General features: G+C 25.2%; 1 protein-coding gene across 1 annotated transcript; it reads right to left on the bottom strand.

Moving 5' to 3' along the window:
- Nucleotides 1-3106: 3106 nt before the first annotated feature.
- Nucleotides 3107-5661, bottom strand: LOC109816074 (uncharacterized protein At4g08330, chloroplastic). Its single transcript, XM_020380941.3, has 2 exons — nt 5336-5661; nt 3107-3781 (listed from the first exon to the last, which is right to left on the bottom strand). Exons 1-2 carry the CDS (start codon nt 5422-5424, stop codon nt 3385-3387), a joined length of 486 nt encoding a protein of 161 aa, XP_020236530.1. The 5' UTR covers nt 5425-5661; the 3' UTR covers nt 3107-3384.
- Between the last annotated feature and the right edge of the window lie 7945 nt (nt 5662-13606).

The following is a 13606-nucleotide window of genomic DNA, read 5'->3' as shown; positions in this document are numbered from 1 at the left end:
AAGTGTTCACCGAACAATCATATCCGCCATAGTTAAACTATCTGCTACTAGTTGATGCCATAGACATCGTGTATATTATGAAAACCTAATTTCCTTTTCTGTATTTGTTTTACTTTTCTTATTAATTTAAAAAAAAACTCTTAAAATACAATCAAACCTTAATGTAGCATAAAAAAAACTGAAGTATGAAACTTTATTATAGCTTAAACCTTTTGTATTATAAATATTTTAATTAATTATATTATTAATAATGTAATTTTTTTAAAAGAGTGTAATATATATTATTAAAATTGATAAGGTTAAAAAATAATGAAGTACAAAAAAGAAAAATAAATAAAGATATGAGAGGGAAGGAGAAAAAGAAACAAAATGAGAAAGAAAAGAGAAATATAAATAAAAATAAAAGAAGAGAGCGAAAAGAAGAAAGAGAAAAATAAAAGAAGAGAGAGAAAGAAGTTTTATGTTTTAAAAAAAAAATATTATAATCATTTTATATATATTAAATTTTCTCCATAATTCCATAAAGTTAAATTCTCATTCTTATCGAAATATTTTTATAAAAAAAGTGAGATAAAAATGAATTTTAAGAAATTACATTTCTGAACTTTAAAATTCTCAAGAATATAAAAATGTGTATCAAATATCCTAAATTTAAACTTAGTGATTTTAAATAAATAAGATTTTAAAAGAATCTGAATCTAACTTTTTTAAGTTTTAAAGAATCCCTATTTAAGGGTCCTCATTCCTAAGGATAGTGGAAGAAGGCCAATAAATTCAAAATGGTGCAAAGAAATGTATGGTGGAAATAAGGCTACCTTGATTGGACCAACAAATCATAGAAAAGGGAAATTGGGAGCATTTTGGAAATAACATAATTCGAATTATTTTTCTCTTTGTCTTGTATATACTTTGTATGACAGACTCTTTAGCCTTCCTTCATTATCAATTTTCTCGCCTTTTTTTCTTTTTCTTTTAATACTGTTTTTGATAACTAATTTCGTAATGTTTTTTTTAAGTGAATGAATATAAGATATAATGTATACAAGTTTCATATTTTAAATTTAAAAAAAAATCAATTTTTTTTAATAAAATTAAAAATGGTCATTACTCAAGAAAGACAATATTAACTCAAATTTTAAAGTTAAAAAATAAAAATAAATCTTTAAAAAAATATAGGATGAAAACAAACCTTCACAATAAAATCATTAAAAACAACTTAAAATGTATTTAAACCTATATATAAATAGCAACACACTTTAATATTGTTTAAAATCGTTAGAAATAACGAAATTATGCAAGATTCATTAAATAAGATGTTAAATTCACTTAATTGTATAATTTTCAATAAAATTTAACTAGCAAGAGAAAATGTGTTCAAAAGAGAGTGAAAAAGTATGCTTCTAGCATTCTCTCCAAAAAGTCAATATAGTCATTATCTCCCTTAAGAATATGCCTAAAAATAATATTCCAAGGTTTCTCTATCAACTCTTTAATATTATCAATAATGGTTGCATAGCTGTAATAGACAGAACATGACTGATTAATCAAAGATATATAACACGTACCCTGAGTCAGAGTAACAAACTATTGACAAAAAAAATTATTCTTTAAGCTATTTTCAAATCCTGAAGCATTGTTAACTACTGCAACGGGGTATTATTCTCTTATTTATCTAATTATAATTTAATTTTGTAAAATTTATTTTATTCAACCATAAAAGTAATATATAATTATATTTTCATATAATCTATTCGTGACATATTCATCATAACTTTTTTATTAAAATTAACTGATTAAATATGTTATTATAAAACTAACAGATTTGTGTAATTTATTTACTAAGAGTGGATTGAACCTGTTATAAGCTAATTTTATTAAAATTGTCATATCAAATGTTATTATAAAACTAACAGATTTATTACAATCTATATTGACTAAAATTAAGAAATTTAATAAATATGATATTAACTAAAAAATCATTAGCACAGATGATTTAATATTTGTATTCCTTGACCAACTATCAAAATTTAAACCCTTATCATTAAAATGAGCTACCACTATTTTTAATAAAACATGGTAGATTCAATCATTCAAATGATAAATCTGTTTTAACAGAATTACTTTATAAGTTTGCTCCATAAAATCCAACAGACTTTTTTTTAATAGAATTTAATTTATATTTTTTTTATATAAAAAATGAGATTTTAGTTGATAAATATGCTTTATAGAAGTAACAGATTTAATAAATAAAAATTATAAAACTGAACAGTTTTATTAAACTGTAATCTGTTTTTGTTTAAAACTGTCATATTTAATTTATAAATCTGTGTTTACAAAACTAACAAATATAACTTATAAATCTGTTTAAATTTACTAATAATAACGCGTGACTAAGGCTAGGATGGACAGGTGATCCACGATAGATCTTACTTTTTAACTGTTAAAATACTCTTATTCTCACACAGGATGTATGCACTTTAGTCATATATTATCAGTATAAAAAATTATTATCAATTAATGAAAAATTATGATTGTTATGACCTTTAAGATATAATTATTTTAAAAATAAACAAACTCAACATAAAGATTTATGATTAGTAGACTATGTAAAACTGCTTATCATGAAAGATGCACAGCATTTTTTCTTGATATTATAATCCCTAAAATGGACTGATATGACTAACATTTGTGATTCTTAACGAATATGGTGAGATTTTTTAATTCTTAATAAAAACTGTCATGTGAAAATGTAACATTGCAAGAGATATTGAGAGTATGAGATCTCAAAACCACCCGGCGACCCCTTTTTCCCAATAAACAAAAACAAAATTTCAAGCTAAACCTTTGAACAAAACACCCTCAAAAGAAAGTTGTTCTTGTCCATGTTAGGCTAAGATATTATAGATTAGACTACTAATTTGTCCGTAACTCTTGCCCACAAGCAATATATGTTGATTCTTAACATCTACTTCGTATTAATTGCTTGCCTAATCTAAAAAGTTTGGTAGAAATATTCATAACCAACCAATATTTCTTGTCAAATAAGTCAATGTCACAATGCAAATATGATGTTAAGATGCACCCTTGTAACATACTAATCAAACAATTCATTTAAAAGTAACTTTCATTCTTCTTTTCCTTAGTTTCTTTTTTCTTCCCAGTAATATAATATAATATTTTACTTCAGAAGTTTTGACAGTTTAGCAAACTTTATATAATCCCACACCTATAGTAATTTTAACTTACAACTCTTTCATACGGCTATTAATCACATTTTCATCAGGGAAAGCATAAAAACCTTGTCAAACCATCTGAATATATTAATGAACTTCTAACCTCCCTATCCCTTTGAATGTGTTAGAAGTACAATTTTTACCAGGCATTTCAATCAAACACAGGGATTCCAGATTCTTCAGAAGATGAAGGCTGTAAAGCACGAATGCGAATGTCATATTTTGTATGACTGACCGCTTTGGAGCTAGGAGATGATTCTGCTCCATCTGACACGAGACGGAAGGATGAAGTGAAACCATTGTATGCGTTTCCAATGTGGTTGCCACACTTGCGGCAAAGAAGCCGGGTTCTTCGGCGGAACAAGCCCCACGAGTGCTTATCGAAGTGGGGTATGCATTGAATTTCATCAACCTGAGTAAATCTGCTAAGATCAATACTGAAGAATGATATAATACCTCGCTTTATGGACTTCCCATATTTAGATCCGATTGATGAGGTGTTCCGGTTTGAGGAGGATAGGTTCAGCTCGTAACCACAAGTGCCACAGCTGCGAAATATATAAAGAAAAGATACTGTAATTGCAAAATCGAAAATAAAGAACCAGGATTCGTCACATGCAAGTCATACTCGGAATAACAAGCTTAGTCTTCAATTTATTGACTTAAAACAATTATAATGACTAAGGTAAATAATGCATTTGGAAGAAGGTGTGGTTATCATTACAACAAAACGTGTTTATAAATATATGGCTTGTTACAACAAAAGGAAACTGGATTGGAACATTTGTCTTCCAATTTTAAGTTCAACAAGCTCAAACTACAACACTCACCATCCCATGCTATCCAAAGCATCAAACATCCAGTCATTGATCAAGTCTTGGAAAATGAGTAAAAGAAATCACTAAAAAGACTTGGAACTTACGAGTGGAAGCTAACCAACTCCGTTTCAATTCAAGGTGTTTCATTGGTCAGAACTTGGCCAATTAAGACCCAACCAGAACTTGAGCAAGTTATTTGCGGCAATATGATGACAATTTAAAAACCGGTCATGTTCCTATCATTTTTCAGAAACATATATTCCATGAAAATCACATTAAAAACCTTTGGCATCATTCAAACTTCATTTTCTTCATTTTCTCTATACGATAGGGATTCTTGATGTGAACCAACATGTTTGAAAACCTATAAAACGGTAAGGCTAACTCTCATGATAAGGATTTTTTTTCGTATACAAGACTTGAACCCAAAATCATAAGGAGGAATCAAGCATGTACTACTTGACCCAACATGTGTTGATAAACTTCATATAACAAAAGCAAACTGCATCTACCCTTTTTGTCTTCTTTGCTTTTCTATTTCAAAGTGTTAATCTGTTACTCACATAACCTAAGAGAAGCAACTAAATAATTGTTTTTAAATGCTATGTGATAGAGAGCAAACAACCATTCCTTTCCCATTGAAAGGGGATCCACAATCTCAATCCAATACCATCTTAAACCCAGTTATAACTCAAAGAAAGGGCTATATTCCAATTTTCAAATGGTCCACAACTCTCCAGATAGCAACAATTTATTAGAACGATCTCTTTTCATGAGAAGGGGAAAAAGACAAACTATCTCAAACAGCCGTTACCAGATGCAAATTGTGATCACCGAGTAACTTCCAATCTCATTTTCACGTTTCAATCTCTCTAGAACGATCAAGTAATTCATACTCGTGAAAGTGACTCAAAACACCCAATCAATTGCTCTATCACAAGTCCCTATTTCACTCACAATCATTAAAAAAATTATAAATAAAAAAAAATCACCCCTTTAATAATGCAATTTATGATGATCACGATCATGCTAATTTAGTAATCACACCACAACTAATTCACCTAGGGTAAAAAATTAACAATGAATCTATATTTATAAACATAAAAAAAAAATAGAAAACAAAATATCACTATGATGATCGACAACACAGAAAAACCACCCCCGCGCCCCAACCTAACAATTGGATTGCAAATTACAAAAGAGAAGTCTTGAATTGTTTAACCTGAAGAAAAGAAGAAAAAAAAAGGAATTTAAGTAAAATTTGAGGAGAGATAGAAAGCGAACCCGTAACGAACATCTCTCTGGGAAGAGCAAGAGTGGTAGGAGTGAGTGCGGTTACAGTGCAATTCTCTTCTGAAGAGCGAATCATCCATGTGTCAGCGTTTTCCGGCGGCGGTGGAATGTGGAAGAGCCACCTTGGCGGCGAGGCACCGATGAAAGACAAGTCAATTATAGGAAAATAGTTGTTGTGTGAACAAAACGTGTCCCCGATTATTCGGAATCGCAAGTTTGACCGAACGACACCGTTTTACGTGGAACTGAGAGGTTTGGGTAAGGATCCGAGCTAGGAGAAGAAGATGTTAGATGAGGAAACTTAACTCTATGCAAGTGGGATTTCCATTTTATTTTCCAACTTTTTATTAATAATAATATTATTATTATTGTGTGATTCCGTTTTATTTCTTACTTTACGTTTTTGTTTGATTTGGAACTTTATGTTTATTTTTAGATTTTCTAACCATTTATGAATGATGAGTTCGTTAAGAAATGTGTGTGTATATATTAAAAAGAAAGAGAAAAAGAAACTAAAGTTATACTTTTGCAATTTATCTAATTTTTTATTTTTTTTTATTTTTTTATTTTATAAAAAATCATTTTGATCATTTTTTAAAAAATTATATTAATATTTTTTACAGGAAAAAAAAAAGCGACGCTAACTACCAAACATAGTGTCTTTTAAAAAGACATGAAAATTATTCTAAAATAAATTATTAATAAATAATAATATTTTTTTACTATAATATAAATTATTTATCAAAAATTTAATATATAATTTATACATTTTAAAATATTTATTTATATAAATTTTAAATATAATTTATATATTTAAATATAATATTTTATTTATAAAATTTAATTATTACGTATTATATAGATTAAAATATTAATAATGCTTAAAGTGTGAAAGGTTTAAAAAGTAGAAACTGCTAAATATCACAATTAATTAAAAATAAGATAATAAATAAATAAAAACTAATTTAGAAATAATTATAAGGATAAATTAGTTTAAATTTTGTATATATCAAGAAAAAGTATTTTCTTTATTAAATAGTATTAATAGTATAGGTAAGTATATAGGTATATTATTTCCTTTTCTAATTATAAGTAACATAAAGATAAATCATCAAAATAAAAAAAAATTAATATTATTACTTTTAGTTAATTATATCATAAGTTTAAGTTTTATTCTAAATATATTCTTTATTTTAAGTAACTGTTATATTTAATGTCAATTATAAATGAAAGTATAGGAAATAAAATTAATAATAATTGAATGATATAAAGGAAATTTAATCTGGAGTAACTTTAAAAATTAGTGAATATTTTTTATAGTTAAAAAGATAATTATTTGTTACTTCTAATTATTAACAGAGATAATTGTAATTTATTATAAATTTTAGTCATATAAAACAAATATTTAACATATAAAATAAATATAATAAAAATACTAGTTGTATTAGAGTTAATTCTTAATTAGTTAATAGTCAATTCTTATATATTAAATGCAAATTGCACTTATCTTATGTAATTGTATTTTTAGAAATTATTCTTTAATAAGAGTATTTATAGGGATTGTCAAAAATTTCATACAAATTAGATTCACATTCCACTTTCTTAAGTGAAATTCTTATAACATATCAAATATGGATAACTATCTTGTAGGAATTTTTTTTTACCAAAGTGTTTTAAAGAATTTAACTTTTTATTTAACTTATTTTTTATTTATCATATTTATTTATAAATCAAATTTTAATAATTTAAAGATAAAATATAAATAATTAAAAATAATTTTATGTTGTAATATAAATTATTTATTATATATAAAAATATAATTTATATGTTTAAAAATATCTAATTATACATGATTTATTTATATATACTTTATTGTTAATTTTAACTCTATATATAATAAACATTTTAAGTCTATGAAATGCAGGAACTAAATATTAGTTATACTAAAATATTATTTATATTAAAGTTAATTCTTAATTAGTTTTTCTTCTTTTTTTTTAAGAATTATTAATTAATTAATAGTGTAAAAAAATTTTAATTGATGGTATATATTTATTAAACTCTTTATTGTATTTGAGTTTTTTTTTTATCGATTTATAATGACTTTTGTATCAAATAATTTATTAGTTTTTTAATATTTTAGGATAGAGATTTTTTTTAATTTACAAAAAAAAAAGTTACAAAAACGGACTGCAATAAAGATGAGACTTAAATTTTCAGTCTTTTACTGTAACCCTTTTCTCCGATCACTAAGCTAACTATGGTACTTTACAACTGATTTTATTAAAAGAAAAAAAAATTATATTAAAAGTATAAATATTTGTAATTGTTTAAAATAAAAGGTCTCGAAACCAAACCCTCCAGGGGTCACAAAAAAGCCATCTTCAACTTTTGGCTTTGGCTTCGACTTTACAACCTCTGTAGTGTACACACGTGGCACCAATTCAGAGTGTAAAAAAATATATGGACACAAATTAATTATTATAATAAAAAATAGAGTTAATCACCTATACATTATCGGTGTAAAAATTTTTTATACTGACAACCAATCAGATCTTTTAATAGTTTCATGTCAATTGCTTATTTAATGAAATAAAAATAAAAGAAAATAATTTAAAAGATCTGATTGGTTGTCGATGTAAAAAAAACTTTATACTAACAGTATATTAATGATTAACTCAAAAAGAATATATATATGGAAAATGAAATGAGTACCTTGGTGGGAGGGTGTTTGGTCTCTGTTTTGAAAATAGGCAAAGTTGTGAATGAATAAGAATGTGAAGGATTGAAAAAGAGAGGAGAGATGTACCCAAACTTATAACTTTGAGATCGCTCTTCAATGCTTCCAAATTAATGCTTGATGAAGTACGAATTATGACAATCGAATTGTTTTGTATTAATTTAATTGCCAAAGTTACAGAGATTCTGTATTAATTTAATTATTTAATGCTTCCCATTTACGATACCTAATTCAAAAAAAAATAAATTAATTGATGATAACAAATTTATTATATATATATATATATATAAATTATTCTGTTTATCTTTTTTAATTAATAGTCATATATTTTCTAATTAATTAGACTATAGTATACTACTTTTCTCTTATAGTTAATACTCATCTTTTTCGTAATTGAATAGAATGCGTATTCTTTAAAAAAATTTATAATTAATATATTTTATCAAGAGAACAAATTTTAATCAAAGATAATTTAATCAAAAAATAAATAATATATGAAATAACATGAATTGGATTTATATAATAAAAAAAAACAAATAAACTTTTTAAGTTAGAATCTTATAAATAGAAAAAGAAATAACATTTTCCATTCGAATTCTCTTAAAAATGACAATGATCAACTTATTCTAAGAATAATTTATGTTTATTAAATTTCTATAATTTAACTTTAAATTAAATATTATTATTATTAAATAAATTGTACAAGTTATAAATTTTATAAAAAATAATTGACAGCCAAGTTCTTATATAATTATAAATTTGTTTGATATAATATACTTTTTAATATATAAGTAAATATTGAGTATAAAATCTCTGATTAATCAAAAGTTTAGTATAAATTATCATTGAAATAATATCAAAAATATATTTAACAATTATATTATTAAATTTAATATATAAAATAATTTTTAAACAAAATAGTTAATGTGTGTTTGGAAAAGATTATTTTCTCAATATATATATATATATATATATATATATATATATATATATATATATATAATTTGTAAAATGTGCTAGGTTTTTTTTTTTGGAGGAACTAGCTGAATTTTTTAAACAGTTTTTTAAAATAATAATTTTTTTTATAAAGTTGGAAATTCAAAACTTATGATTATCAGCAAATTTTTCTAGCTGATTTACTATATAAAATTATTTTCTTTATTATATCAAAATAATTTAAACATCTTAAAATTATTTAAATATAAAATTTATCTAATTAAAATTTAATTTGATAATAATCAATTATTAAAATAATATAATTTAAAGTTTTTGGATACACATCCTTAAACACCATACTTTCACACATCTTCAAGCCGAATTCCAATAACGCTTCTAACATGAAGTATTGAAAGCAATGCTTCATCCATGAGTCATTAAAATGATCTGCAATAACAAGTTTTGCAACTTATTATTAATTGTAAAATAATCTTTATGTTAAATAGTTTTATGCCGGTGGAGGATCAGAAGGTGGCGGTGGATGAGGAAGGCGATGCAGGGCCGGGGGGTGGGAACCAGATGGTGGGAGTGGTGGCAGCGACGGTGGTGTTGGGCGCCACCGTGGGTGGTGGCTGAAACCCTTTATGTATGTAACCAAAATATTGAAACCCTTTATCTATATATATATAGAGAGAGAGATGAATTTTATCTTGTGCAATGTGCACGCAAAAATATTTATTATATATGTAACTAAATTTTTATAATAAATTATATACACATAGATATTATGTTTAAATATATAAAACACATTTAAAATTATATAAATAAATATTTTAAACATATAAATTATATTTTAAATTTATGATAAATAAATATTTATCATAACATGATATTATTTTTATTTATTGATTAATTATTTTAAAAATATTAAAATTTAATTTATAAATAATTATGATACAATAAAATTATATAAAAAACATTAAAAACTTTTTTGTCAAAAAAAAAAACTCTTAAAAAAACTCTTACATAATATAGAGATTCATGTTTCAATTATTTTAACTTTGGGGTGTTTGATATTGCTTAAGTTTAGTTGCAACATGCATGTCTAACAAATTTCATGCCATTTATGAGATTTGTCCTGAGATGGAAAGCGATGGTTAGGGTTCTCCGATTATGGGTGGCATCTAATATAAACAACAAAAAATCCTTTATCCATAGAGTTGGTATTTTGATAGATAATGAGACTATAATTATTCTAATACGTATTTCTCTTTTGTAAAATGAGGTATTTTATAATAATTTATCAAGGTTTAATAATTTCAAGCATCCTTCGTAATGGATCGAAGGCTTATTGACTAGAGAAAATTTTAGAAAAGTTAAAGATAATAATTTGGAGAGTCTAATGAATTCAATACTTAGTACTAAAAATGTAATTGTGAGTTAAACTTTATTTTGGTAGATTATATAATCTTATTTTAATATGTGTGACTACACATATTTCACGTCTCACTTTATCGAAATGTCAAAGACATAATTCCCATTATACAAGAAGGATAAATCCTTCTTACATCACTCACATTGTCCACTTGATTTATTGTAAGTCTAATTAACTAACTTTACAATTAACCTGTTACGTATATGTTTGATAACACCAAAGCCTATAACTCCTACATGTAAGAATTATTATGACTTCAAGTTAAATAATTACTTAACTATGATCGTCATGAGAAGTGCTTATGTTACTTGCATAATTATTATAAAGCCATTTTATAGTGAGTGCATCCAATATAAATATTACTTTTAATATTTATAATTGTATGTGTGACTTGATATCTCATATTTATGACATGTAAGATGAGATCATCAGTCAACTTATACAATAATTTTAATGTATTATAAATTATCGTCCTTGTTAATAACAATACTTCACTACAAAATACTTTAATAATAATGTTCTTTATTTAAAGAATTTCACAATCAAATTACACTTGATATATTTATAAACATATTTTATTTTAAAAACGTTACTATGTTATAACGATACAATAAATAAAATGACTAAATTATCTTTATACCGAAATAATGATACAAATAAAGGATTGGCTACTAAGGCTAAGTCTAATAAATGCATCTTTAGAATTGTATCAATTGTACAAAATTGATATACAAAACTGAATGTGAAAAAGTTGATGAACTTGCAAATAGGTAGTTGATTATATGAGTATTTTCTATTATGTTTGAACAATTAGGTAAATCAAGGTTAGGGAAAAAGATGTTGTAATATTTTATTTCTTCTCATAATTTGTCTAATTATGCAATGGTGATAGTATTGTTCCAATGGTGAGATGTCATTGTCGTGTCACATTAAAAAAAAGTAGCACATGACTTGTATTTTTATTACTAATTGGCAAATGCAGAGATTAAAGTCTTACCTTATCATTTGCTTAGCATTTATAATATAGATAGAAATCCTATAATTGAAACAACTCATGATTTTTAGTTTATGGTTTGGCTCAAACGAGTTTAGATTTTTGATGAACTTTTTTAATGGTGGTTAAGATAGCGGAAGGAAAAAACCAAAAGTTTGCAAACAGTGGTGGTAAATGAGAGTTATTATTTATTTTTATTTGACTTGAATTTATTTTTAATTTTTACAATTTTTTATTTTTTTAGACCTCATAAAATTATTTTGGAAATTTCAATAATTATAATTTGATATTTTATTTTTTTAAGTTTCCATAAACTTATTTTAGTTATTTTAGTCCTTAAAACATATGTATAGTGAATGATATTTAACATAATGATGTGACATTTTATTTTTCCCGTCATCGTACAATGAAACTTCTTTATCTATAAATGACTAAAAAAATTATTAAAAAAATATTATAGGATTAAAATGACCAAATAATTTTATGGGGATCAAAAGAAAAATTACTCAAATTATATTGATTAAAAATATATTTATAACTTGAATAAATTATTTTTTATTTAAATAATTTAATAATAATAAAAAACTTTAATCCAAAATAATTAATGACATAAACTTTATGCATAATTTTTTTTAATATTTATATCATTATTGTCAAAGACATTGAACACAAAATTAAATAAATTTCAAATAATATGCTTTTTTTTCTCTAAGATCAAATAAGGTTATTAATTTGCTTGTTAGGTTAAACTTTAAATCATTATCATCTGTCTTAATATTGAATAATAATAATAATAATAATATACACATTATTTTACATTTAAATTGTGTTGTTATCGTAATTTTTATAAATAAAAAATTTAAATTTTATTTATTTATTTTATTTTATTTTCGAAGTATTTTAAACTTCTAAAAAAGATAGATTCGACCCCAATAATATGAAGAAGAGACAGCATTTTGTATGTATAGTGAAGTGAAGAGAGGTCATAACAAGTTATGTCTAAATTTGTCAAAGAAAATGACATGAACTCAATGCCGACCCTACAGTTTCTCCCAAAGACCTACTGTTACAATTTATTATTATTTTTTTTTTGTTTCGTCCCTGGAGTATCCATCGCTGACAGCAGTGACTAATCTCCTCGCTACGTTGGAGGCACCTCAAAGGATGGGATAGCTGGCCCCAAGATTTAACGCGGCTGCATACACAAGGCAGGATTCGAACCCCTGACTTTGCTTAAGCGTGGATTAACCCCTACCGCTGAAATTGATTAATTTCTTTCTTTTTTGTTTTTAGGGACAACAAGCTTTCCCTAGTTGGGCCATGCATCATAGCTACCAAACAAGGACTAAAAAAAAAAGACAACAATGTAGTAATTGGATTCCTCAAAAAGTTACAATACTGTTAAGAACAGGGTCATACCCGAAATGAAATGACCCAAACAAGAAGAGACGTTTACAGAACGAAATTCATAAATAAAAACAAAACAAACACGTAGCTGGCATTAGAAATTGGCACCACTATAAACAACAAAGAAAATGGAGGGCTATGTTACTTATTAATAACTATAATTGAAAATATATTTAAATTACTGTTAATTTGAAATTTAATATTTAATAAAATATTGACGTAATAATGTTGTAGAATGTCATGTTAGAATGAATATGCTACGTAGTAGTAGATATGTTAGCATTAGTTTTAATAAAAAAAATGAGAAAAGTAAATTTCCTAAAATGAGAAACTGAAATTGCAATTGAACATAAATTTTGATCTTTAAAGTGAGGATCTTAAAAATTATATAAATTGTAATTTTGATTGATTGTGTAAATTAATTATTAATTATGAAGATGAAATAAAGAAAGTGAGGAATGGAGAAGGTAAGATTTGTCTTGGTGCATGGGCGGGAACAAGAGTAGCTGAGGTTGATTCAAATGAGTACATTAAAAACGAAACAAAAAAGCTTTACCATAAAAAGCTGAAAAAGTTGTTTGTGGTCTCACAGTGTCACACACACAACCGCACTCACAGTAGTACACACCCCCACCCACCTCTTGAATTTCACAACTCTGACGCATTTACAATCACGTGGCCCTCTAATTTTAATATTCAGACATAAATAAATAAACGTAAAAGGTAAGTAATAAAACAAGACATAGAAAT

The sequence above is a fragment of the Cajanus cajan genome, chromosome 9, assembly GCF_000230855.2.
Source record: "Cajanus cajan strain Asha chromosome 9, NIPB_CcT2T_4, whole genome shotgun sequence".
In the NCBI taxonomy this organism is placed as follows: Eukaryota; Viridiplantae; Streptophyta; class Magnoliopsida; order Fabales; family Fabaceae; genus Cajanus; species Cajanus cajan.
This window is presented reverse-complemented; position numbering and strand designations above follow the sequence as displayed.